This window comes from Chrysoperla carnea, chromosome X (genome assembly GCF_905475395.1).
Source record: "Chrysoperla carnea chromosome X, inChrCarn1.1, whole genome shotgun sequence".
Classification (NCBI taxonomy): domain Eukaryota; kingdom Metazoa; phylum Arthropoda; class Insecta; order Neuroptera; family Chrysopidae; genus Chrysoperla; species Chrysoperla carnea.
In genome coordinates, this window is record NC_058342.1 from 14,749,087 (window position 1) to 14,775,772 (window position 26,686).

The 26,686-nt window shown below is 28.9% G+C and overlaps 2 protein-coding genes across 2 annotated transcripts; both read right to left on the minus strand.

Annotated features, from left to right (window-relative positions):
• Positions 1-1,441: 1,441 nt before the first annotated feature.
• Positions 1,442-25,244, minus strand: LOC123302407. The gene is made up of 4 exons (XM_044885332.1): positions 25,222-25,244; positions 2,588-2,781; positions 2,313-2,480; positions 1,442-1,750 (listed from the first exon to the last, which is right to left on the minus strand). Exons 2-4 carry the CDS (start codon positions 2,765-2,767, stop codon positions 1,562-1,564), a joined length of 537 nt encoding a protein of 178 aa, XP_044741267.1. The 5' UTR covers positions 2,768-2,781; positions 25,222-25,244; the 3' UTR covers positions 1,442-1,561.
• LOC123302403 lies at positions 20,973-25,239 on the minus strand. The gene is made up of 3 exons (XM_044885328.1): positions 25,020-25,239; positions 21,816-21,998; positions 20,973-21,201 (listed from the first exon to the last, which is right to left on the minus strand). The coding sequence occupies exons 1-3, from the start codon at positions 25,209-25,211 to the stop codon at positions 21,016-21,018; spliced, it is 561 nt and encodes a 186-aa protein (XP_044741263.1). The 5' UTR covers positions 25,212-25,239; the 3' UTR covers positions 20,973-21,015.
• Positions 25,245-26,686: the final 1,442 nt, after the last annotated feature.

A 26,686-nucleotide genomic window follows, 5' to 3' on the forward strand; every position in this document is an offset into this window, starting at 1 on the left:
CCATGGAATCATGAATGGAACATGAAGGTGGATACGTTTAGGCAAAAACGAACTGAATATAACTGTTTAGGAACGAATTGTCTACGATGGAAATGTTTTGATCAAGAAATGTCCTGTTCAAATATTGAATTTGAGGAACGCATTAAAATCAATGATAGCATTTTAATGCAGATTAAAAATAGTTTTATGTTCGCTCTGCCGGCCTCTGCACTTCTTGTTCATTGCGGTCGGTTGCGCCTTGAGGTAAAAACAAAAAACCACCAAGCAATGAACGTGAGACCTAAAAGATTCACTTCATTTGAACGATTCGCACTTTCTTCATTACTAGGTTCAGTATCATCAAGCAATTCTACCGATCCACCATGGGGCGTCACCTCATTTGAACGATTCGCATCCTTTCATTACTAGGTTTAGTATCATCAGGCAATTCTACCGAACCACCATGGGGAATCACCTCATTTGAACGATTCGCATCTTCTTCATTACTAGGTTCAGTATCATCAGACAATTCTACCGAACCACCATGGGGAATCACCTCATTTGAACGATTCGCATCTTCTTCATTACTGGGTTCAGTATAATCAGACAATTTTACCGAGCCACCATAAGGAAAATAAGCATCCGGGTGATTAAAATCCGAGTATCGATTTCGTACGAACGTAACTGAATAACCATGATCATTTGAACGATTCGCACATTGTTCGACAAATAGTGCCTCCGCCATTTGTTCGTCAGTAGATTCCATAAAATCAGGTATTTCTACAGAGCCACCATAGGAAAAATAAGCATCTGGGTGATTAAAGTCAATGTAGCGATTTCGTACGAACCTAACTGAATAACCAAGATGATTTGAACGATTAAGACATAGTTCGGCAAATTGTGCCTCCGCTATTTGAGTTACAGAGCCACGATAGGGAAAAAAAGCATGCGGGTGATTAAAGTCCATGTAACGATCTCGTCTGAACGTAACTGAATAACCAAAATCAATTGAACGATTACGACATTGTTCGGCAAATAGTGCCTCCTCTATTTCTTCGGCCTCAGAGTCAGTATAATCAGGCAATTCTACCAAGCCACCATAGGGAATCACCTCATTTGAAAGATTCGTACCTTTTTCATAAATGGCACTATATTTTCCTATTTAAAATTTGAATTATTTACAATAAATATCAAATCGAAATTAAACCTTTCCTTAATTAAAGAAGTATAGATTCAAATCTAAATCGTTAGTGTACCCATCGAAACGGGCGGGAATCAGCTTGTGTTTAATATTGGAAATTAAATTGTCGATGAGAAATTTTTTTTTGTGAAAGAATAATTAAAAATTATTTATAAATTTATATCTGTGATTTCAAAAATTTTATTGTTTTATAACAAGAAACAATTTACGTATGTTCTTTTTGTACCTCAGTGTATACACTGCTTTTAAAGAGTGTTCGTAGAAAATGATAGTCTTACAATACTGTAAGACTAAGTCTTGTCTTTACTACTTACACCCAGTGTAATAGACCTATAGACAAGAACAAATTTGTGTACATAATTTATTTATTATTTGAATTATTTATCTGCGTCCAACGCATCCTGGGTTGTAGTTGATCTCTACTGGGACGGTTTGAGTGTTGGTGATTTGATTGTTATTTGGGTATCCTGCTGATCCACCAATGTATGAGGGTTGTTGAACATATTGAGCAACTGGTAAGATTTGTTGAGCACTTGGGTAGCTTACAACTTGATTGTAAACTGGTAAAGTCTGTAAAATAAATTTTGATTAAATTCTCAGTTATTCTTGGTTCTTTTATTTTAGTCTTAAGGAGGGCTTGTACCATTTTAAACAAAATAAAAAAAAGGAAGATAAAATAAAAGAAAAACTGTTGATAATTACTCAACAAATAGTACAAAAAAATTTGGATTTTTTGCTTTCCTCTAAAACGAAATGTAAACAAAACCTATTCCCAGTTTTAGACTGTTAAATGATATTTCATAAGAAATGGCACGGGACGTTTCCAAAAAATAAGCAAGTAAAGTAATATCCAATCAATATTTCTGCGTTTGAAAAAGTATGACTTTCTAGATTAGAAAATTTATAAAAAAAAGTGACCAAAAGTGTGGCATTTAAATATTATTTAGAATCTTTAAGTTGGCAATAACCATTTTTTCCACAGACTTATAAATAAAATATGTGATCATATAGACCAATTGTTGATGTTATGCATAATAATTGTATATATGGGCTAGATTTGTATGTAACGTTTTATAATATATTAGGCTGTAGCTAATATTAAAAGATTTCAATACTGATATAAACAAATTACCTGTGCAATGGTGGAGTATGGAAGTGTGGATAATCCATTTACATTGTTTACGATATTGGAACCAAATCCGTTTCCAACGAGTCCAACATTGCTAATTACACCTGGATATGAACCAATAGTTTGTACTTGAGAGCTACCAATGTTATTGATATAGTTCACTGGTCCTGACTGTAAAATTAAAAAACAGATTGGTTTCTTTGCAAGTTTTCTTTGGAAAGAAAATTAGAGAATTTTCTGGAATTTTGATAAGAATTCTTTATTTTTCAAATAGTTACCTGTACGGGGTATACTTGATTAGCGCCATTGTCTCTTAAATAAGTAAATGAGCCTTGATTTCCGAACGGGAAACCATTTTGATCGTTATCTCTTAAGTAACTCAATGGTGTTGCCACTGATAAAACAGTGCAACAAGCTACTGTTACCAACAATGAAGTACAAACTTGTTTGAATGCCATTGTTAATAATTTTTATTAAATTTTTGTTAAATAATTTAATTATTTTGATTTTAGTATAAAGTTCATTTGCTTTGCAGTCTTTTTATATAAAACTATGAACAAAAAAATTGTTTAACCAAAATAATTTTCGTGATGATAAATAAAAAACCGTCTGATTATGAGTTGATATAATATTTTGACATGTTTAAATATATCAAATATTTTGAAAATTTTTTGTTTTTTACCAAGAACTAAGAAAAAACACTGCTATCTTAAAATAGCATAGCATACTTCATGAGCGTCGCCAAAGAAGAGCAGGTAGGGGTAGCTGCCACCCTCTAAAAATTCCCAAAAAAAAAAAATTCAAAGTCCATCATTTGATTTAAAACTGTAATAATAAACTGGATTCAAACTTTTATTTTCATTGATCAAATCTCTTTTCAGGTAAATTAATGAGAAAATAGGTTCCATTTTAAAATACAACCATTTTCGCGTTATTATTTTTACTTGTATGATTTCAAAATATTAATTAATGATGTGACTAGTCTGTTTGTTAAACGTTGCCCAGTCATTTTATTGGCTGATTATAAAAAAAGAAATCGCTTTATCCTTCATAGATTATACCCACAATGCTGCTGTAAAAATAAGTTAGCGACCTAAAAGTTAGGATGAATTTAATAGCATGAATGATGAATAGAATGATATAATTGAAGTTTTAGAATAATTTGCTAGATAAAAGTCGCTTCACCTGTTATCGGAATAAGCAGCTATTGAGGGTTGTTTGGCATAAGATAATGAAGAAATTTAATTAATGTAATCTTCCTTAAAAAATTTTACGATTGCTTTATCTAAATTCCAAAGAATAATCAATAACATAATATTAAGAAAAATGTGCGATTTCTAAATCGGTCAAATGAAGTCACATGCGTTAGAAAAGCGCAAAAATTCTGTTTACTCTTTTTAGCAATTTCAGCAAATGTCCATTATAAATTTTTTTTCTCATCATTAATATTCTGTATCTTTCAGGTTACCCTCCTCTTATCTATTGACTGGCGACGCCCCTGGCTTACTTAGCCTTAAACTATCCTCACACGGCTGGTCCCATGCTGGCAAAAAGAGCAGAGTTTAGATAAACCATTCGCCCGTCAAATATATTGACGGATTTTCAATAAAAATTAAATTGTTTTTGTTTTTTTTCCATCAATATTATTTTTATTTACTCCTCAGGCGACTAATATATTGATCTATATCGATATTGATTGGATAATTTTGATCTCCTGAGATAAACCTTATGCTTTAGTGTGTTTAGTATTTTTGTTTCAATATACTCCTCAAATGATCAAAATATTGATCAAAATCGATATTAACTCAATTGGTAATATATGACAGTGTGAGGTACCTAAGCTGAGAGTTTTACTGACTTCAATATATTTTGATCAATATACTCGGAGAACAAATATATATTTCAATATCGAATCGGTTTTGCCTAATATTGGCTGTATTTGACTAGCGGAGTTTGCATCAAATTTCAAGACTTCCTAGTAATTTAAGGCAAACCCAAGTATAGAGGGGTAGGCTAAGAAAACTAAATAAATAAATGAATTAAAATATTAATATTACAAAATAAAATTTATTAAAATACAATTTTGTTTAACAAATACAATTTTATTTAACAGACAAAAACGTTTGATTAATGAATAGGAAATTTTCGATTCAATCAATCGGAATCTTCCAAACGAATGTGAAGAAATGTATAAAACTTATGTTTCTAAACTAATTAATTTAATGCAATATGACATCCATTTGATGGAGCATATTAAAAAAATTTCTTCTTTTAATTTTTTCAAATTATAACAAAAATTAAATTTTAAGTATTCAAAAATGAGTCGCTAAATAATTATTTATGTTTGGACGTAAATCATTTTTATGAAAAATCTACTTTTTTTTCTCAAAATAACAAACAGCCGTTACTGAAAAGTAATTTGAGCGATATCCCTAAAAAATTAAATTTAGTGAATAAAACATATATTTTATCTGGGGTAATTAAGTTCAGTCCGTCCATAATACCTAACGGTTTGGGGCATTAATATTGCATATTCCCATTCAATAAATGATAGATGGGTACAAATCAATGGTTTGGAACCAATGGTTCCAAACCATTGATTTGTACCGATATCGCCAAGGATTTTACGAACTCAATTAACCAGTGTTAGAATAGCTATACTCTTATATGTTTTAGTTTAAATAGAATTCCTTAAAATATATATATATTTTTTAAGAAATTCTATTTAAATAAAAATATTTCAATTTGAATTTTGAATTCTTTTTAAAAATGAAAAAGTGAAAAAAAATAAATTTGCATTTTTCATTGTAAAAGTTATTTCATTTACACCCTTCTTTCTCTTTAATTAACGTTAATGTGAATCACAAAAATATGAAGTTTACAAAATAAAAGGTCGACATCAAAGTTATTGCAATCTCAATTTTCAAATGATTAGTTTATCATGGTTTATACGAAAAAAAATCAATAATAAAGAACATATCAGAATAATCGATCCTAGACAAAAATTGATGAGGATCAAAATTGTAAGAAATTTAAATTCAAATAACTTCAGAATTTTTTAAAAACAATGAGTTCTTCAATAAACAAAAATTCATCCTACCTTTTTTCAGATCTAAATAAAAAAATGTCGATCCTAAGAAAAAATTGATGATAATCAAAATTGTAAGAAATTTAATTCGTAACAACTTTGGTAATAGCTATTTTGCGCTTAAAATTAAAAATAAACGAGCTATGCAACAAACAAGAATTCATGATCACCTTTTTCGGGTCTAAATCGAAAAATATCGATCCTAGGAAAAAATTGATAAGAACCAAAATTGTACGAAATTTAATTTTAAATAACTTTGGTTCTGGCTATTTTTCGTGTAAAATTGAAAATAAACTAGTTATTCAATGAACAAAAATGCAAACTATGCCAAAACAATATTTGAAAATATGTAATTCATACTAATTGACATCACAGCCGCCATTCATATATATTCGTGAATTTCCGAATGGTTTTCGCCAATTTGAATTTTAATGATTTTCATTGTCTGTTTTCTCGGTCATATTGCTCCAAAAAATCGGGGGAAAAAATTTGTTCATTAATCAAGACATTTACTTTCATTTAAAAAAAAGAAAAAAAATGTGAAAAAGGTCTATTCTCTTTCTCAATTTTTATTTTCCTTTTTTTTATTCCTTTGTTATACCCTGTGTATATATTGAAATATACAATATCAAGGTATATTAAGTTTAGTCCCAAGTTTGTAACGCTAAAAATATTGATGATACGAACATAATTTTGCTGTAGGTGTTTATAAAATCACCTAATTAGTCCATTTCCGGTGTTCCGTCTGTTTTCGCGATAACTCAAAAATGAAAAGAGATTCTTAGGTGCTCTATCACACGTATCACACATAAAGTTCTTACAATAATCAACCTTCTTAACAATTCTTTTAGGATAACGTTTATTTCTGCTTGGAGGAGTTGTTTTCAATTCTTCACCTTGTTTTACGTCTCCTAATGTTTCCAAAATATTACTATCATCTGTTTTCTCTAAATGTTTTATCATTTTATTAATTGTTTCAAATTTCTTTTTCGAACTAAAATACAAAATTATTAATTTTAGAATAAAAATTAATTTAATTGGCAAACGATGGACTTCACATAAACTTTATGAGAAAACATTTGAACTAAACCATTATTTTAGTAATTAATATGTTTTTAATTACTTAAAATTAATTAATAAAGGTACAAATTCAGTGAGAGAAATTCAAATTTCTAAAACGGACGTGACGTCATAGTATGTGGCTTGTCAGACTTGTTGACATATTCTATGGTATTAATTACTTATATTTTTGTATGGTATTACCATGGATATATACTATTATTCCTACATACGTGGGTTATATACCTGTAGTAAACAGTGCATTGAACTGTCATCAACTGACAGATCATATATTAATACGTCATCAACAGATAGCGCCAAAAGGACTGCGTTTAAACATCTCAAAATTATTTTTATTTTGAATAGTCTTTTACACCAAATTACAGCATTTATAACAGTATTTATATTGGTAACTATGGTACAAAGGTGTACACAGGCATCCTTACAGAAGGGGCGCGTGCCCCGATATTCCCATATTAACACATACTATAAAATTTGCACGTAATTTGCGCCCTTGTGGGTAAACAGTGATGTTTACAAAAAAAATGAATCAAACAAAAGTTTTATATTTTTTTATAAGAAATATTTTTTACGTCAAGACCTAATTGACCTATGTTGCTTATTTACGAACTCAAATTCACTGTTTACGTCCTGAGTACGCTGTTTCAGCTTGATATCTTTTTTCGTTTTTGAGTTATCGTGTTGACAGACAGACGGACAGACAACCGGAAATGGACTAATTAAGTGATTTTTTGAACACTTATACTAAAATTTTGTTCATAGCATCAATATTTTTAAGCGTTACAAACTTGGAACTAAACTTAATATACTAAGTATGATATATTTTATATATACATGGTATAACAATGGAACTTTTCGGTACAGTTTTTTGAAATTAGGATAGGAAATAACTTTTAGTATGTATATCTCGAGACATCGACTTTCGATATTAATAAACTTTTTGTCGCTCATTTTTACAATTTGATGCCAGGCATAACTCTGTTGTTTCAGCTAAGTGGAACCCCAATTTGACGCTCAAAGCCAGCGGCAGGTGTTATCTTGAGATTACTTATCACTACATAGTATAAAACAAAGTCGCTTTTTCTATCCCTATATCCCTATGTCCTTTTGTACGCTTAAATCTTTGAAACTACGTGACGGATTTTGATGCGGTTTTTTTTAATAGATAGAGTAGTAGGTAGAAAATGGGGATATATAACTTATAAATTCTCCCCTCCTCTTAGACATAAAATTCAAAGATTTTTTACAAGTTAACGTACATGTGGTATAATATTAACATGGGGTATACAATAAATTTTTATATGACTAATAATAAATAACGCACGATTTGTATATATTAATTTTTAACATTGTATATGCTATTAATAAACAATCAAAAAAAAGTGTTTACTGAATGTTAGTTTTACATTGTATCATTATTTATTATTATAGAATAAAATTATTAAGAGGCAATTTTTTTTAAATACTTTCATATACATTTTTTTTTTTTTTTTAAAGGTGGAGACAATTATATATCCTATGTACATTCTCGATTGCACATATTCCCTCATGCATTATACATCTATGAAAATAGTGATTTTCACTCTGTTTATAATTTTCTTCATCGAAGGTCCACATATCTTCAATGTTGCTTGCATTTATATTAAATAAATCCTTACACCACTTTACTTTCTCCAACCCTTTAACATAAATGCTATCACATTCTCCTAAAATATCGTCAACAAAGAATTTAACATCATTGAAATGTGCAAATCCATCCTCCCAAGCGATTTTATGGAAATGTTTGCTCAACCAAATGTTGCAAGATTGTGATTTATTTATAATCAAGCAAATTCCAGTTGTATGGTTTTTTAACCAAGAAGTGTTGTATTTCTCTCCCATTTTTCAAAATAGCTAATTCTTTTAATATAAACTTATTTTTTTCATCTCTAAATCCCTGCAAATCTACAATTGCTGTGCACATGATTTGAAATATTAATCTATTGTTAGCTAAAATATGAAATTTAGCAACTTTTGTTTTGGTTTATATAGATTTTTTTTGAAATTTAAAAGGGTAAGAGGGGAGGGTAAGTGTTAAAAATTAATATTAACTATATTGATTGTAATATGACGTATGAAAAAAAATTTATAACGTTCTATGATAAATATGTATGTTTTATATGAAATATTGCTATTCATAATGAATTTCATTTTTAAAATTTAAAAAAAATGTAATATAAAAGAATTTTACAAAACACTGGTTTTTTTTAAATTTGCTAACGTAACTACATAAGTAAATCAATTAATCGATATAGAGCTGTATATGGATGTACACAAAAGTTATCTTTAAAATTTAACTATATTAAAAATGAATATTTTTTTAACGTAATGAAAATAATCAAAAAGAGGACCCTATCTAATAAAGAAGTATATTGTTATTCGTATGCTTTAATTTGTGATTACCTCACCCAATTTTTGATTTTGTATACCCCTCAGGAAGCTAGATTTAAAATTGAAAAATATTATTTAATCATTACCAAACTAGAAGTTCAAGAAGATAGTTTAAAAAAAATATAAAAAATGGTGAAACCAATATATTTTATCACCATGCTATTAATTATAATATGCATTAATTACGTCATTTTTATGGCATGTTTTGCGAAGCAAGAGTAAGTGAAAATTAAGCATTTTTTTTATATTATTTTTTTTTTAATAAAAATGTGTGGTTTTTATTTACAGCAAAAATATCAGAAAAATGTTTCATGAAATAGAGTAAGTTTTTTATCTTTCTAATAAAATCTTGTTTGTTTTTTAATTTTTTTAAATTTTATTACAGAGAAACAATTTCGCATCCCAAAAATATCTTAGAGTATGTTTTATTTTTTTTTATATCTAAATACAGTGCAACCTCGATATAACGAATCTGAAGGGAACCAGTAAATATTCGTTATATCAAGTAATTCGTTAAACTGAGGTTTGTAATATTGAGGTTAAGTTGGTCTAAAATTCGTTATAAAGAGGAAAAAAGTGTCGGAACCTCTCGCGACATGAATTACATACTATGGAGTATACTAACTGTCATATATTGGTGGGACTTTATACGTTATATAAAGGTTTTGAATTGACGAATTTCGTTATTTAGAGGTATTTAAATTTTTTATGTAGTTGAAAATTCGTTATAAAGAGGCTGTTCGCAAAAAATATTCGTAATGTAGAGGTATATTTTATATTGACTCTTATGGACAATTCAAGGGGATTGCGAAAAATTCGTTAAATCGAGGAATTCGTTATATTGAGGTTCGTTATATTAAGGTTGCACTGTAATAATATTTATATATTAATATATATATATTTTTTTATAACTAAATAATAATATTTATATATTAATATATATATATATATATTTTTTACAGCAAACTTGAAGAAAAAAAAAAATAAATAAAATGTTGAAAAAAATAATCTAATTTTTTTTATCTAATAGCAATTCTATTCATGATGAAGCGGTCGGGCTAATGGGAATTGGTGAAGAAATTCTAAGGAGTATGGACTTTCTTCCATACTCCATACTTAACAGATTGGAGAACAAAAGTATGGCATATTATGAAATATTAAAAAAAAATAAAATGAGGATGCTAAATGGTATAAAAAAAAAACATCAAAAAGTATGTAAAAATTAATCTTGTTTTTATTTTAACATATGCATTTTATTTTACAAATTATCATTAACCATTAAGGTAGTTCCTCCGCGACAGTCCAGTCAAAAAGTTTTGGACTAATACTATCATTCAGTGCATTAACTGTGCTATGACTATTATACATATACCATATATTATTATATATAGTAATATATAGTAAATAATTTTTATTTTTATTTATATATTTTCTAAATATAGTATTCTACATTATATTAGTTTTTCATAGAGATGGTGGACGTCATTCATTGGTAAATAAATATAATATTTGTAAATTTGTGTATTTTTATACACTTCTCCCATGTACACGTACAAATTGCGTCACTTTTAATTGCTCATATCTCATGTATGGCATGGTAAATCATCTTCTAATTTTAACAGCATGTGTATTATGAATTAAATATTTTATATTCTGAGTTTTGAGAAATTCTTGAAATATCACTTTCGTGTAGGTACTACCTTAAGGGAAAAGTGTTTTAAAGCGTGTTTTCATTAAAACTAAATTTTTTTTATATTTACAGTGATACCAATAAAGTTATTGGGGCATCCTCATGTAAATATATATTATTCGCTTTGTAACCTTACTAACATTTAATTTTTATTTTTTTTTTTTTGGTTTTCTAACGTTAATTAAAAATTAAATAATATTATAGAAATTATAAATTTTTAATAATATTATAGAAATTATATATTTTTAATAATATTATAAATACAGTGCAACCTTAATATAACGAACCTCAATATAACGAATTCCTCGATTTAACAAATTTTTCGCAATCCCCTTGAATTGTCCATAAGAGTCAATATAAAATATACCTCTACATTACGAATATTTTTTGCGAACAGTCTCTTTATAACGAATTTCAACTATAATAAAAAATTTAAATACCTCTAAATAACGAAATTCGTCAATTCAAAACCTTTATATAACGTATAAAGTCCCACCAATATATGACAGTTAGTATACTCCATAGTATGTAATTCATGTCGTGAGAGGTTCCGACACTTTTTTCCTCTTTATAACGAATTTTAGACCAACTTAACCTCAATATAACAAACCTCAGTTTAACGAATTACTTGATATAACGAATATTTACTGGTTCCCTTCAGATTCGTTATATCGAGGTTGCACTGTATACCGAAAATGGCTAAGGATTATTGATTTATGGATTTACGGATATAAAATTATTTTTAATATTTTGTTTTATTATAGTATTCCGATACTATAATAAATGGATTAGTTCTGTTATCTTGGTAACAGTTTGCGGTCTTGAGTGTAGATGTGTCAAAAAGGACTAGGAAATCTCGGGTGGTAATTGATACTTTAGTATGCCAACCTTCAGTTGAGTATGCACGGATTCTCCTAGTTTTCCTCAAAACACCGCGGCCTTACAAATACATGAATGAGAAAGTTCATATTGGGAGGATAAATTTCAAACAACATTTTTTTTTATTTATTAGTTTCAGTTAAAAGTGGTTGAATGAGGGGTTTAAAAGTCCAGTAAGGTGTAGAAACCTAGCTGGCAAAAAAAAAATTAAGTTCAATTCGCAAATTGCCGTAATTAATGCATATTATAATTAATAGCATGGTGATAAAATATATTGGTTTAACCATTTTTTATATTTTTTTTAAACTATCTTCTTGAACTTCTAGTTTGGTAATGATTAAATAATATTTTTCAATTTTAAATCTAGCTTCCTGAGGGGTATACAAAATCAAAAATTGGGTGAGGTAATCACAAATTAAAGCATACGAATAACAATATACTTCTTTATTAGATAGGGTCCTCTTTTTGATTATTTTCATTACGTTAAAAAAATATTCATTTTTAATATAGTTAAATTTTAAAGATAACTTTTGTGTACATCCATGTACAGCTCTATATCGAGTAATTGATTTACTTATGTAGTTACGTTAGGAAATTAAAAAAAAACCAGTGTTTTGTAAAATTCTTTTATATTACATTTTTTTTAAATTTTAAAAATGAAATTCATTATGAATAGCAATATTTCATATAAAACATACATATTTATCATAGAACGTTATAAATTTTTTTTCATACGTCATATTACAATCAATATACATATATGATAATGTGTGTTACATTATTCTATAGTCAAATCTGATGTATGGTTAATCTCAGGTTTTAATTTTTTTAATTTTTTTATTAAAATTGTAAAAAAAAAGTATTGTATTTTTGCAACTCATAATAAAAAGAAATTATCTAAGTATTTTTTTTGTTTGTTTTATTTTTTTGTTTATTTTTCAGAATGTACATTTAAAAAAAAAATCTGTATAATAGTTTAAAGAACAATATGTTAACATGGTTTGTAAAATCTTTTCTAATGCAGTTGGATGGTTGATTGATAATTCCAACAATAATTTTTTCAACATTGGATTCTTTTTTTGAATAATTATCGATGATATAAATTCATTCAAGTCTAGTTGTGGGTTTTGTTCATTATGAAACTTATTTTTCACCATTTCCATATATCCTTGTATATTTAATGAGTCCAAGATTGAAAATTGACAATCTATAATTTTTTGTACTTCAAACATTTGTCGAATTGTTTCTTCGCTTTTTTTTTTTGGTTTTGTATACTAACGTTAATTAAAAATTAAATAATATTATAGAAATTATAAATTTTTAATAATATTATAGTTAAGCAATAATGAAAATTAGTTCCATCACTGATCGTTAGTAAATTTATATGTTTCTCTTTCTTTTCTCTAGTTAAATATAAAGGTCCATTAACAATATGCGAGTCAGATAATCCGTAAACATTTATCGAAAAGTCATTGTTTTTTTCAACTTTGATTATGTCTTTTAGTTTTACTGGAAATTCAATATCTCTAAAATCATATATTTGAGGAAAATTTTCTCGATTATTAAATTCTAATGGGTTAAAATGGTCAAATATACAGCATGTATTAAAATCTGGTATATATTTTGTAACATTTTGAGGATTTTTAACTATATTTTTAAAATGCGCAATTATACAATATACAAAGCAGAAAAAATCCTCATTTTTAATGTTAACGCAAGCTCTTTTATATAATATTTTTTTTGGCAGAGGGATAAAACATCCACCCTTGAAGGGTTCGAATTTTGCTATATTCAACTCTAGAGATAATATTTTATCTAAAGTATCATTCGACCCCCTTGACTGAAAATCTTCCAATCTTGCTTCAAGTTTTTTTAATGATTCATTATACCACGTCTTAAAATCAGATGCATGATCAAAAGAAGAAAGTTTTAATGCAAAAGGAAAAGTATCAACAACTTCCACATCAGCTTTTCTGATTATAAAATCACATTTTATAGCAAGCGAAATTTTAATTAAAGTATGTAATGATAAGTACTCCATAATTTTACCCCTAACTAATGTTTCTTTATGTTTAAAAAAAGTTTTAAGTTTCTTACTGTTTTCAAGGTTGCTAAGTGCTCCTGTAAATACTCTTTTTCCGAACGCTGTTACTGTTTGCCATAATTCTTTTGTTTGTGATGTTGTGTGAGAAGGATGATTAAATTCTTCTTCATCTGCAGATGATTCTGTCTCATCATCTCTTCTTGATGTTGATGGGTGAGAATAGCGTGAAGGAAGATTAAATTCTCCATCATTAGATGATGTTGGTTTATCATCTCTTCTTGATGTTGGGTGATGATGAGAATTGTGTGAAGAAAGACCTTTAACAAAACTCTTAAGTTAAAAAAATATATATATATATATATATGATGAAACTTGTTACCTGTCTCTTCACGGTTTCTTTTCAATAAAACCTTTTTCATATCTTAATTTTTTTTTCAAGATAGATTGGATATTTAAAAAGTTTTTTATGACGATAGTATGGCTTGCAATTTTTTTTATTTTCCTCAAATATCTTCTTCGATGTGCTCGGTTGATTGATATTTACTGAATGAGGGTTATCAGGATGGTTTAAATGTGTTTCCTCCACAAATGCTCCCTTTGATAAAGTGGTCTGATTGATTTTTTCTGAATGTGGCTTATCAGGAGGATTTAAATATGCTTCTAATTCATCTAGATCTACTTCTGGAATAGAATTAGGTAATGGATTAGAAATTGTTTGCATGCAATCATCCAATTTTAGAGGTGGAAAATGCATGTAATCATCCAAGTTTAGAGATGGGAGGGAAACATTGCTAATTACACGTGGATAATTTTCTTCCATTTTCTTAGCCATCATAAATAAATATTGATTGGTGACTACGCAATCTAAATCATCAATATTTAAAACCTATTAAAATAATAGAAATATATATAAATTAAAAAATAATAATAAAAGAAATAGAAAAATATTTATATTAAAAAACTTACCTTAATTATTTCACAATTCATTGTTGGCTATATAGTTAACTATAAAACTTGTATTGAGTACACTATGAATACAAGACGATTTTTTCTCTCTTTTATATTATAAATTTTAATTTAAAAAAAATTAGTATTATCAAAAATTTCCTATGTTCTAGAATATTTTTATTAAGGATATAATTAAAAATCACTGACTCGTCTATAATTAACATTGACAAATTAAGTTTTTAACCTTAATTAATATATTCAAAAATTAATTCTAAGTTCATTCACCTTAATATTTTTATTAAGGATATAATTAAAAATCACTGACTCGTCTATAATTAACATTGACAAATTAAGTTTTTAACCTTAATTAATATATTCAAAAATTAATTCTAAGTTCATTCACCTTAATATTTTATGTAAAAATAAAATAAATAGTTAAAAATGTAAAAAGTAAATAAGTAAAAATGTAGTGTATGAATTTAGATATTCAAAAGATAGCAGGAAATCTTCATGGTATAGGGAAAGGGGGATTGTTTTACTCCAAATTTAACGCGTGCGGGCCACGGGCAGTAATGAATAAATCAAAACTACTGGATCGATTTTAATCACATAGCCTATATATTTCATACCCGTGCGAGGCCAGAGCGGGCCGCAATGTTTTTATATACAACGTTCACAGTTTTTCTGTAGTGTATTTAGTATCAGTATTGGACCGGAGCGAAGCCGGGGCGGGTCGCTAGTTTATTATATTTAAATTAATTTGTTATAAAAAACGAAAGTGTATTGAGGTGGTAATTGAGACCGAAATTTTTTTTTTTTTAATTTAGAACAACTAATAAGCCCATTTGCATAGGAAAAGCTTGGAAACAGTACCGATTTTAATGAAACTTTTTTTAACGAGTTCATAGGACCCCAAGGAACATTTACCTAACTTAACTAAGTCATAAGTGGTGAGGGTGGTATATGTATTCCAAATTTTTTTGAAATGCTTATTTTGGCTTAAAATTGTCATCTAGGAGATATTTTTGGTCGCTGAATATGAATCCGATGTCAGATTACAGTAATTCAAAAACGGAAAACTAAATATTTATCGTCCAACTTTGCTCTAAAAGGCATTTTGGCCGCTGATACGAGTTCATTTTTTTGCACATAAACTAAGAATTTATCGTATAATCTGTGCTGTAAGAGTAATTTTTTTCGTAGATTACGAGTCAAAGAATCCGTGTAATCGGACATCAGCGGCCTAAAATACCAACTAAAGCAAGTTTTGACGATAAATACTTAGCTTGCCAAAAAAGTGAAATTATTGCCAATCAGATCAGTAATCAGCGTCCAAAAATACCTTCTAGATAACAGTTTGGACGATAAATACTTAGTTTTCCGGTTATGTGGCAGAATTCGTGTAATCTGACATCGGAAAAAAAATTGGACTATATATGCCACCCGCTGGAAGCCGATGCCCCTTTATGGCTAAGTTAACTTGGCTGAATTTACTTTGGGACCCAATAAACACGTTATAAAAAGTTTCATTAAAATCGGTACTGTTTCTCCACTTTTCCACTTTCGACACTTTTTTCCGGCTTATTCATTGTATTATAAAAACAACTTGAAAAACACATACAATTTAACTTCTTTCGTATTAAAACCTTTGTCGCCCATTTCTTTATTTATATCCAACAATTCATTTTCATCATATTCTTCATCCTGCAAAAAAAAAACAACATGAGAGAGAATGGAACGTATACTGACTGCACCTAAGAGAAATGTCAAGTAATTTGAATTATCGAGCTTTTAACTTACTAAGGGTTTAAGATAAGAAGTTTTTAGTGGTTTATATTTTTAATTAGTATAAATGTTTATTTATGAACTTTATTTGTAGCAGCTAAAAGACATCACTTCGTCAAAACAAGTTATCGAGGTCCAATGCCAAATTTATTCGTTTAAGTTATAGAAAAAATTTATGAATCTATAGAAATTTTTACTCTATCGACGATCTGCTGTATTAACTGTAATTTTTAAAACAATGGCAAGAATATTTATTACAGTCTGCATCAAATTCGGTAGTTCTGATATTTCACAGACTTGTTTATGATGTTGTTCTAATGAATAATCCAAGTTTGTGTCTTCGAACACCGAACGCCACTTAACGAACGTACAATCATCAGAACAAATTCTTATTTTTTCTTGCATTCGTAATGCAGGTTTTCTACTAAACGAACAAAACAAAACACAAGCTCGTGTTGAATAAAAAAAATCGGTAACTTTACGCAAACTCTTTAAAGACTGGCATTAGTTGCGACAGTTGGAGTTTTGTTGACGGGTCTCGCTCGGAAGTGATTACACCAAAAGGTTTCAACGTCCTTTGAAACTCACTGTTAAGTGAAAACGATCTTGTTGTGTTTAGGGTTTGTTTCTGCTCGAAGATTCTCAAAAAATTTATCTTTAGTCGAGGTGGGAATAAAAATCAATGCCTCGAGAACTCGAAAAACCAAGTCCGTACGCTAGGTATAGCTAAAAACACGCATAGGTATAACACGTAGATAATAGATTTTATCCAAACTCAAATTCATGTTCAACCGAAGTTTTCAACATCGCAAACCAAGATAATAAAGAGGTACTCAAACTGAATTATTTGAACTTCAACTAAAAAGGCCATTCAGGCAGCTAAGACTATACAGACAAAACCAGTTACACTCACATGACTGAAAATTTAATAAAAAAAATAATTTCAGTGATTCAGTCTATTTAGGTTTTCAAGCTCAATGAAAAGCTCACTCTACTTCAAAACTGGTAACCGTCAATAGTTGAACACTTTAAATTGAAGTTGTTGTTGATTAAAAAAGTAACATTTTTTGTTCGTAACGTTTTACGCAAGCCGTACAGTTTAGGTAAAAACGGACTGAAAAGTTTTACCCAAAATTGTTATTTCGTATAATTATTTCTGCGAAATCTAGGCATTCTTCGAAAAAAAATTTACAATAAATCCAATAAAAGTGATTCGTTTTTCTACAAAAATCATTTTTGTTCAAATTCAATGAACTAGCACACAAAAAGCTAGATTTTTGCCACCCGTTACTGTCTAAACTATTCGGTTTACAAAATAAAGTTGCAAACAAAAAAAAAAAGCGTTCGCCTAATGTTTGTCAGGTATGAATCAGAGTGAGATTTTAATTAAACCTTCGATGCTGGTAGAAGATGTGTGCCTTTAAAACTAGCATTTCCCATACATTGTTCGTACAATTGAAACATTTTCCGGAATTAAATTTATTTATTGCGTTTCAAGCATGTGTCAACTTAAAACAGACACCCTGTGTTTACTGCACTTACTTTTTTCCAAGGACGGAATTATCAACCGTGCAGCCACAACTAAGAATAACAAAATTTTCTTCTCTAAACATCTCTAAATATGCTGGTTTGTTATAGAAGAAGAACTATGATTTGGCTCAATCGAGGCAACCAATGCAAAAGGACCGAAAACAAAAACAAAATTCGAAAAAAATGTTCGATTTCGAAAATGTTCGAAATTCTCGATGAAAACTAGAGTTTTGGGTTTGTATCAGTTTCGTTTTTGTTTTTTAGGTTCTAGAAAACACAAACATAACAAAAACTTAACTGGCCGTTTAGTGGAAAACATGTTTTAGATGAAATAAAAAGATTTAGATGAATTCAAAAAATATAAAAAAATTTTAAAAATACAAAATTATCTGCCTCCCTTAAAACGTTTCGTGCAACTAAGTTTTCTCCTTTCGTATAAAATTCGTCATGTAAACCAAAATTCCGTTATGTTCCACTATGGCCGTAGCACTTTTGCTATGAAACACGGCTCGAATAATTTACAATTTTGCACAACGACATTTTCCTATGCCAAGTATTATGAGACTACGAGCATCATCAAAATAATTTTTATATTGTAGTAATTTTCATTGATTAATACAAAATAAAAATATTTTTTTAATTATTAAACATTTGGACGTCCCTATCACATATGTATATAATATATGTTAGTAATAATGCTTGGCCTGTAGAGAGTAGCACTGTAGGAACATTTTAAACGCGCTTTCATTTGAATATTCAAATAATCTAGTTTATAAAGAAGTTTGGGATGAAATTTTCGAAGGTAGATAATAGTAATTACGCTTATGTTAGTTATACTATGTTTATATGAAATATAAAGGTATACTAAGGTTAGTTCCAAGTTTGTAACGCTCACAAATATTGATGTTAGGACGTAAAAATTGAGGTCGAATTTGTATATGAATAACATAATTCAATTAGGTCTTGGGTCTATAGGACCTATTTTATACCGTTAGATATAGGTAAATTAAAAAAATGTTCCTTATAAAAAATAAACCACTTTTGTTTTAAAAATTTATTCCTAAACAACAGTGTTTACCCGTGAGGGTGCAAATCAGATTAGAAATATTAAATAGTATGTATACAGGTAATGTATAGATTTTAAATGTATAAGTTACATATATTATGTATATGTTTGTTTGTTATAAAATATACTATGTCCACTAAGAAAGTGAGAAGAAAAATATTCTTATTACTTTGTGTGTAAGAGTGGCTATCTTTCTTAAATTACATGACGTAAAAAAACGATTGTGTAATCGACACTGTCTATGCATGGCACTTCAACAATTAATCCAGTCAATTGTTTGTTATTTTACTTATTTTAGACTAAGCTATGTAATATTAAGGCAAACATTTTTTTATTAGGTGCTGAGAATTTGTTTGTTAGCGAGACATAAAAAAAAACATTGCATGTATCGATATTGAACAAGTTTTGATCGGGTGTTGCCAACCGAAGATATAGAGGAGAGGGGAGAGTTGTAGGTACAAGTAAAAATATAGGAGATAAAACGCGAAAAATACCATTAATTTACCTAAAACTCGGATTTCTAGTGGTGATAACCGTGGTACAATATGTTGATAGCTTTTAATTATAACGACGCAATCAAGCCAGTGTGATTTTATAATATTTTTTTGATTTCTGATGTTCTGATTTGTTTTTGCCTTGTTTGCGCTTTGGTATTTTTTTTTTTTTTTCCGAAAATCGCCAGATTTAGAAAAAATTTCTCAACCAGACATTTCTTGTGGTTGGGCCACGCAGGAAAAATATAAAGCTGCCCCAATTGAAGAAATGTCCTGTTCAAATATTGAATTTGAGGAAAGCATTAAAATCAATGATAGCATTTTAATGCAGATTAAAAATAATTTTATGTCCGCTCTGCCGGTCTCTGCACTGCCATTACATTGCAAGTAAATATATGATTATCCTTTTTATAATTTGCAATGACAAATATTTCATTTAACATTTTTTTTTATAAGGAACATTTTTTACATTTTAACTTTTGTTCTATCTCTAACGGTTTACAAGATGGGTCCTACGAACCCATAGGTCAAGACCCAATTAACCTATGTTGGTCATTTACGAACTCGACCTCACTTTCTACGTCCTGAGTACGCTGTAAAAATTTCAGCTTGATATCTTTTTTCGTTTTTAAGTTATCGTGTCCACAGACGGACGGACGGACTGGAATTGGACTAATTAGGTGATTTTATGATCACCTATACCAAAATTTTGTTCGTAGGATCAATATTTTTAAGCGTTAAAAACTTGGGACTAAACTTAGTGTACCTTGCATATTACATATATGCATGGTATAACAATTATTTTAATGTTTTATATAATTCTTTTACAAAATAAGTGTTAATAAAAATTGTTGCAATAACCTTATTTACATGCTTATGACATATGTATTTAGTTTCAAGATTGTAAACAAACATTTCCGTTAGATTTATGTATCTATCGGCGTTCTGACAATAGTTCGTTTTTCTATCTTAGCATTTTTCTATCTTAGTCTTTCTTAGCATTAAAATCCATATTGGATTTATTATTATTAAAATATACTAATGAAAGTTATACTATATCGTTATATATAGGTAATTCACGTTGCCTATAGAAACATAAATATATGTATAATTACTGGTATTTTCATTTTTACAAATTCATATTCGCATCGTGTGTGAGTTTTATTGGATGAGTTTCCATGGTAACGATACACTACTTTAATTATAGAATTGTATGGATGCATATATAATTGTATGGATTGCATTTATGACTTACATTGAAAATTTAATATTATTGTCTCACAAATTTAAATAAATAATTATGATAATTTACATTTGAAAAATAATATTTGTGCAATAGAGTATTATCGTTAGTCAAAAATAAATCATGAAAATGGAAAAGAGTTAAAATTTATGTAAAAATATACTTATATATTCTGATTTCGAGTCATAAAAGCACATTTTTCTTTTAAAGTATTAAAATTAAAAATCGTATTAACGCAGTCAATTGTTTGCTGTCACTTGTTGTTTTGTAGTATAGGGACCTTATTGTACAGGTAAAACTTTTTCAGGACTGGACTTTGTAATTTGGATTTTTTTTAAACATAAAGTGTAATAATTTAAGAAAAAAATTTTATTCTTTGTAAACAAAAATAACAACTTTTATACAGAAAATTTTTTTACAACTATAATTTTAACAGCTATAGCCTGGATTGCCACTAATGTTGACTTCCACTGGAGCAACTTGGTTGTTGGTAACTTGTTGGTTATTATTTGGGTATCCTGCAGATGCTCCAATAACTGATGGTTGTTGAACAGCATATTGAGCAACTGGTTGAACACCTGGGTAGCTCACAATTTGGTTGACGATTGGTACAGTCTGTAAAATAAATGATTTTTACATTTCGGCTAAAATTGTTTCTAGGTACTAATCGAAGTGAGATATATCAATAAAGACATACAATATACAAATCGATTCAGTGTTACAACAAAAATTATTGTTTAGTGAGTACTAGAGTGATACCACACGCTTCGTCGGGTTTAAAAGTAAAGATTGATAAAGATTGCTCTCGCTTATCCCTTTTCTATAACACTCGAAATAATGGTAAGGATTGTTTTACACAGGTAAAATATATGTATGGTTTTCAATTTTTTTAAATGTATAATAGTCGTAATTATTCATTGAGTATATCAGAAAAGATGGACGTGAAATATTTTATATTGACTATTTTTACAGAAATCTGTAATCTATGGTAATGTCAAATGACTACTTTTACAGAAATCTGTAATTTATGGTAATGTCAAATTAAATTAATTTAAATTTTATATCTTTATTAATTATATCTCATGTGTTATTCTGAAGTATGAGCTATATTGCTGTACAGTTTCATTAAAAACCATTCGTTAGTTTTACCGTGCAAGCGTAACAAACAAACAAACATGCTTACTTTCGCATTTATAATATATAGAGATTGAGAGATTTAAAAATGTTACCTGTGCAACGGTTTGGTATTGAACAGTTGGTAAACCGTTTAGGCTGTTTACATTGTTTATGATATTGGGACCTAATCCATTATATCCAACGATTCCAACGCTGCTAATTGTATTTGGGTATGAAGCGATAGTTTGGATTTGGGAATCTCCAACAAGATTGTTGACATAGTTTACTGGTCCAGACTATAAATTCAGAAAAATTGGTTAAAAATAGAGAGCTATTTAATATTCAATTTAAATTTAAAAATTTAAGACAACGAATGAACATAATTATGTATTAAAAAAAATTAATAAGGTGTTTTTTACGGAAGCCTGAATGGTTCACTGTCAACCTATGAGAAAGTGGCGCTACACTAGCTTATTTTTTAAATGTGTACTACTCACAAGTATAAAAACCAACTTTTAAAAAAGTCTCAAGTTCACTTTCAACAAGTGCACTTGTGACTTGGGGCATTATGGAAACGAACCTTTTTGAAGATGTCAGTCGGTGATGATTATCTTTTAATTAGACACTACTGAAACTGTCTGGAATTATTAATAATTGTGTGTCCGGATTTAATAATAATATGATAATGTTTATAATTTGTCTTATGTAGTTAGTTAACAATTTTCTTTATTATTATTTAAAAAATAAAATGCTTTCATTGTTGACGTTTTTCTTTTGCATCTGCACATTTCTAATTTCTAACCTTTAAAAGTATTATTAAATGTTTATTATGACGTTTAATTAGAAATCCGAACATGACAAAATATCGACACCTACAAAGAGGTTCGTTTCCATAATGTAATAAGTGCATTTGTTGAAAGTGAACTAGTGACTTTTTTTAAAAGTTTGATTTATACTTGTGGGTAGTACACATTTAAAAAATAAGCTAGTGTTGCGCCACTTTCTCATAAATTGACAGTGAGCCATTCAGGCTTCCGTAGTTTTTAACAAGTTAGATTTTCAGAAAAAAAGTGTCTTTATAAGTTTCAAAGTTATGTACTAATTATTCACAATCAAATATTTCAATTGGATAATTTTTTAACAAAATAATGTCATATGTCAAAATACATTTTAAATTTAACCCTGAATTAGTGACAACATATAAGAATGGTATATTTACAGTGTGTTCCGTAATATTCACCAGTATACTTTCCATTGCTGAATACGTCAACCGGCGCCGTACTGGTGAATCGTTCCGAAATATACTGGCCAGTGCGTGTATAATATATATCCTAAAATATATATTCTTATTGTATTCGTCAATTACGGGTAAGTCATTTCAGACGCCATTATTCCTGCTTAATAGATAATAAATAAATAAATTTCTTGTACAAATACCCGGAACACACTGAACACATGTACACTGTCATGCCCGTTTTACCAGTACAATATGGCGCCGAGTTCTGACGTCATGAGCACTGGTCAGTATACTGGTGAATATTACGGAACACACCCTTAACATTTTGTGTTAATTAAAGTTTAATATTGTATAAAGATTGTTAGCTGTTTACTATTTGTTATTAAGGTAGTACGAGCACCAAGGCAATTTTAGATTTAGAGTTGAAATTATTTATACCTTATTTAAATGAATTTTGTTATAATTTCATAAATGTAGACAAAAAATACGAATACAATTTTTCTAAATATGCCTTGGTTTCCAAAATATCGAAAGCTAAATAATTAAAGAAAATTTATAATTTTCGATGTTTTGAAAATTACTGCAGATAACGAAAAATTTTATTCTTACTTTTCGTTTTATATTGTCAAGTTCAACATAATTCGCGATCAAAATAGAAAATATATATTTTTTAAATTTGTGGCCCCACTACCGTGCTTGAACATGCTTAATTAATCGGACACAACGGGTTTTTTTTGTTTTCAATAATTAACTAAGGTTTTAACTTTAATTTAAATAGTTTTTTTTTTTTTTAATTTTCTCCGACAGTTTTGGAGACATCTATGAAAACATAGCATCCATCTATCATTTTACTATAAAACCAATGTTAAATATGCCTAACTTATGAAGTCATTTATTTATTTAAATAATCGGGCAACACCCCCCCCCCCCTAAAGTTTTCAGAATTGATTAAGACTTAGCCCAACTTCATATTCAAAAATAATCAAGCTTTTTATTTAATATTGCCTGGTGCTCGTACATCTTTAAACAGAATAAACTCTAAAATGTAAAATATTTATCCTTCTAATACACCTTCTAATTTAATTGTTAGTGTTTCCCAAATGACGTAGCATTAAGTCGTGTCATTTTAGCATTTCATAGAGACTTTTTTTGTACCTCAACCTATCGAGCCAGTTTTTTTTTTTTTTTTTTTTAAATGACCAGGAAGGTCCATAAATCGAAATCAACATCTAACTTTTTGCCGCTCGAAAGTTTTGGTTTTTGCTATGGACATAATAGGCTAATCATTAGAATCCATTTATGAGTTAATTTTTAAAAATTTTAAAACCTTGAAAATATGGGCCAGAAACGTATACTCGGTGGGCTTTCGAGATCTCTGATCACTATTCCGAAATCAGATTTTCGACATAATCTCCTCCCTCTTGTTGTAATTTACCTCGCTGGTTGCAATATATTATATAAATATTCAACAAAATGGATCAAAAAAATATACTCAGGAGTTTTTGGGGTCACTGAGCACGATTCTGAAGTAGGAATAAAGATGTACTCCCCTCTTCTGGGGGTTATTCGCCCCACTGGTCCAAAACAGCAGGATTCTGTTCATATTCGACAAAATGGGCCAAAAATAATAGGGATATATTCCCCCCTTCTTAGGGTTTTTCGCCCTTCATTGACCTAACAATGCAATTTTCTGTAAATATTCAATTTGGTCCAGCAGGGTGAATTACCCCAGGAGGGGGGGTGTATATCGAAATTCTGACTTCAGAATAATAATCAGCGATCCTGAAAACCCCCAAAAGTACGTTTTTGGCCCATTTTGTTGCATAATTTCAACTTTTTGATATTTTCAAAAATCACCTTTTATAATAATGGGATTTTTTGGCCCATAGCAATGGCCAAACTTTCTAGCGGCAAGAAGTTAGATGTAGATTTTGGACCTTCTTGAACATTTAAAAAAAAACTGGCCCGATAGGTTGAGGTACATACAAATTCTTCATTTTAGCCTTTTTTGATCTAAAATGATTCGTCTAATTAGGATGTCTTAAAAAAGTATAAATTAAAACAAAAAAAAAGTATTTACCTGTAATGGAATAACGGATGATAATTGATTAACGCCATTATCTCTTAAGTAGACAAAACCTTGATTTTGATTTCCGAATGGGGAACCATTTTGGTCATTATCTCTTAAGTAACTGAGTGGTGTTGCCACTGATAAAACAGTGCAACAAGCTACTGTTACCAACAATGAAGTACAAACTTGTTTGAATGCCATTTTTAATAATTTTTATTATTAATTATTGTTAAATAATTTAATAATTTTTTTTAGAATGCAATTCATTTGCTTTGAAGTGTTTTTATATACAAATTTGGAACATGTTTAAAAGTTTTTTGACCCAAAATTGTGCGTGATTATAAAGAAAAATATTCTGAATTGTTGATTAGATTGCGATATAATAAAAGATAACAATTTTTTCATTGAAACAAAATATTTATGAATGAAATATTTTTGTTATTATTTGGTTTGAACGCTTTTGTCAAAACATCTAAATATTATTTTTCTCCATTCAACTTATATTGAGTAACGAATGCACAAGCATAAGCCAGTCACTTAGTAGTCAAAATCGAGGTCGTTTCGAAAAAAATTGCGAATGGCTGAAAATACTTTTCTTATGGGTAATTTTGAGCGCTGGTCACGAATTTTTGGGTTATTTTGCTCCTCGAGGTGAGAAAAGAAGATATGGCCATTTCGCTCTTTTCTGCCTACTTAAGGTCATTTAAAGGTCATGGGGCCCATTTAAATCTTTGAAGACTAAGTTTTATGTTTGTATATTTAGCTAAAAAAACTTACTTACGTCAGTCTAATATGAAAGGATGACAAATGAAAATAAATTTAGAATGTTTTGATTTTCCAAACGTATAATTATTGGCGAAAATTTATCAAAATATAATAAATTTAAATTTCTATGACCAACAATCATTTTAAAGCAATTTTTAATCCAAAAATTATAATTTTTATTTTCATGGTGTTAATTTTTCAAATTTAGGTCAGGTAAAAAATGAAAATAATCAAAAAACTCTTAGAAAAGCCTTAAAACACTTCATAATTTAGGTATCAAAATTCATAATTAATGTCAACAAATAAGCTTAAAAAAATATATTTTTTATGTATAGCGAAAAATTGAGACCAAAATATGCGTTTTTCCAACAAAACTTCCACTCTCTGCATGCACACACACCAGAATATCTGCCGTATCGTATCTGTAGTCTTACAATTAAATGCTCAACTCATGTATATAATACCTCTCACTTAGATACATTGCTTAACGCATGTATTCTGTCATACTAGTGATATTGGTATCCCTAGATGGTACAAACACGGTCTGTATATGAAATATACGAAGGTATATTAAGTTTAGTCCTAAGTTTGCAACGCTTAAAATTATTGATGCCACGAAAAAATTTTGGTATAGGTGTTTATAGAATCACCTAATTAGTACATTTTCGGTTGTCCGTCCGTCCGTCCGTCCGTCCGTCCGTCTGTCAACACGATAACTCAAAAACGAAAAAAGATATCAAGCTGAAATTTTTATAGCGTGCTTAGGGCGTAAAAAGTGAGCTCGAGTTCGTAAATGAGCAACATAGGCCAATTGGCTCTTGGGTTCGTAGGACCCATCTTGTAAACCGTTAGAGATAGAACAAAAGTTTTAAAAATTTTTTTTTTCATTTGTTTGTGTTGTTGTGTTTCTT

Excerpts from the sequence above, each read along its gene's own strand:
- LOC123302403 (XM_044885328.1), bottom strand. The coding sequence starts at position 25,211 with ATGGCATTCAAACAAGTTTGTACTTCATTGTTGGTAACAGTAGCTTGT. Across the intron at positions 21,999-25,019 it reads CATCCGTTATTCCATTACAG|TCTGGACCAGTAAACTATGT; the intron begins GTAAATACTTTT and ends CTGAATTTATAG. Across the intron at positions 21,202-21,815 it reads AATACCAAACCGTTGCACAG|ACTGTACCAATCGTCAACCA; the intron begins GTAACATTTTTA and ends TTTATTTTACAG.
- LOC123302407 (XM_044885332.1), bottom strand. The coding sequence starts at position 2,767 with ATGGCATTCAAACAAGTTTGTACTTCATTGTTGGTAACAGTAGCTTGT. Across the intron at positions 2,481-2,587 it reads ATCAAGTATACCCCGTACAG|TCAGGACCAGTGAACTATAT; the intron begins GTAACTATTTGA and ends TTAATTTTACAG. Across the intron at positions 1,751-2,312 it reads CATACTCCACCATTGCACAG|ACTTTACCAGTTTACAATCA; the intron begins GTAATTTGTTTA and ends TTTATTTTACAG.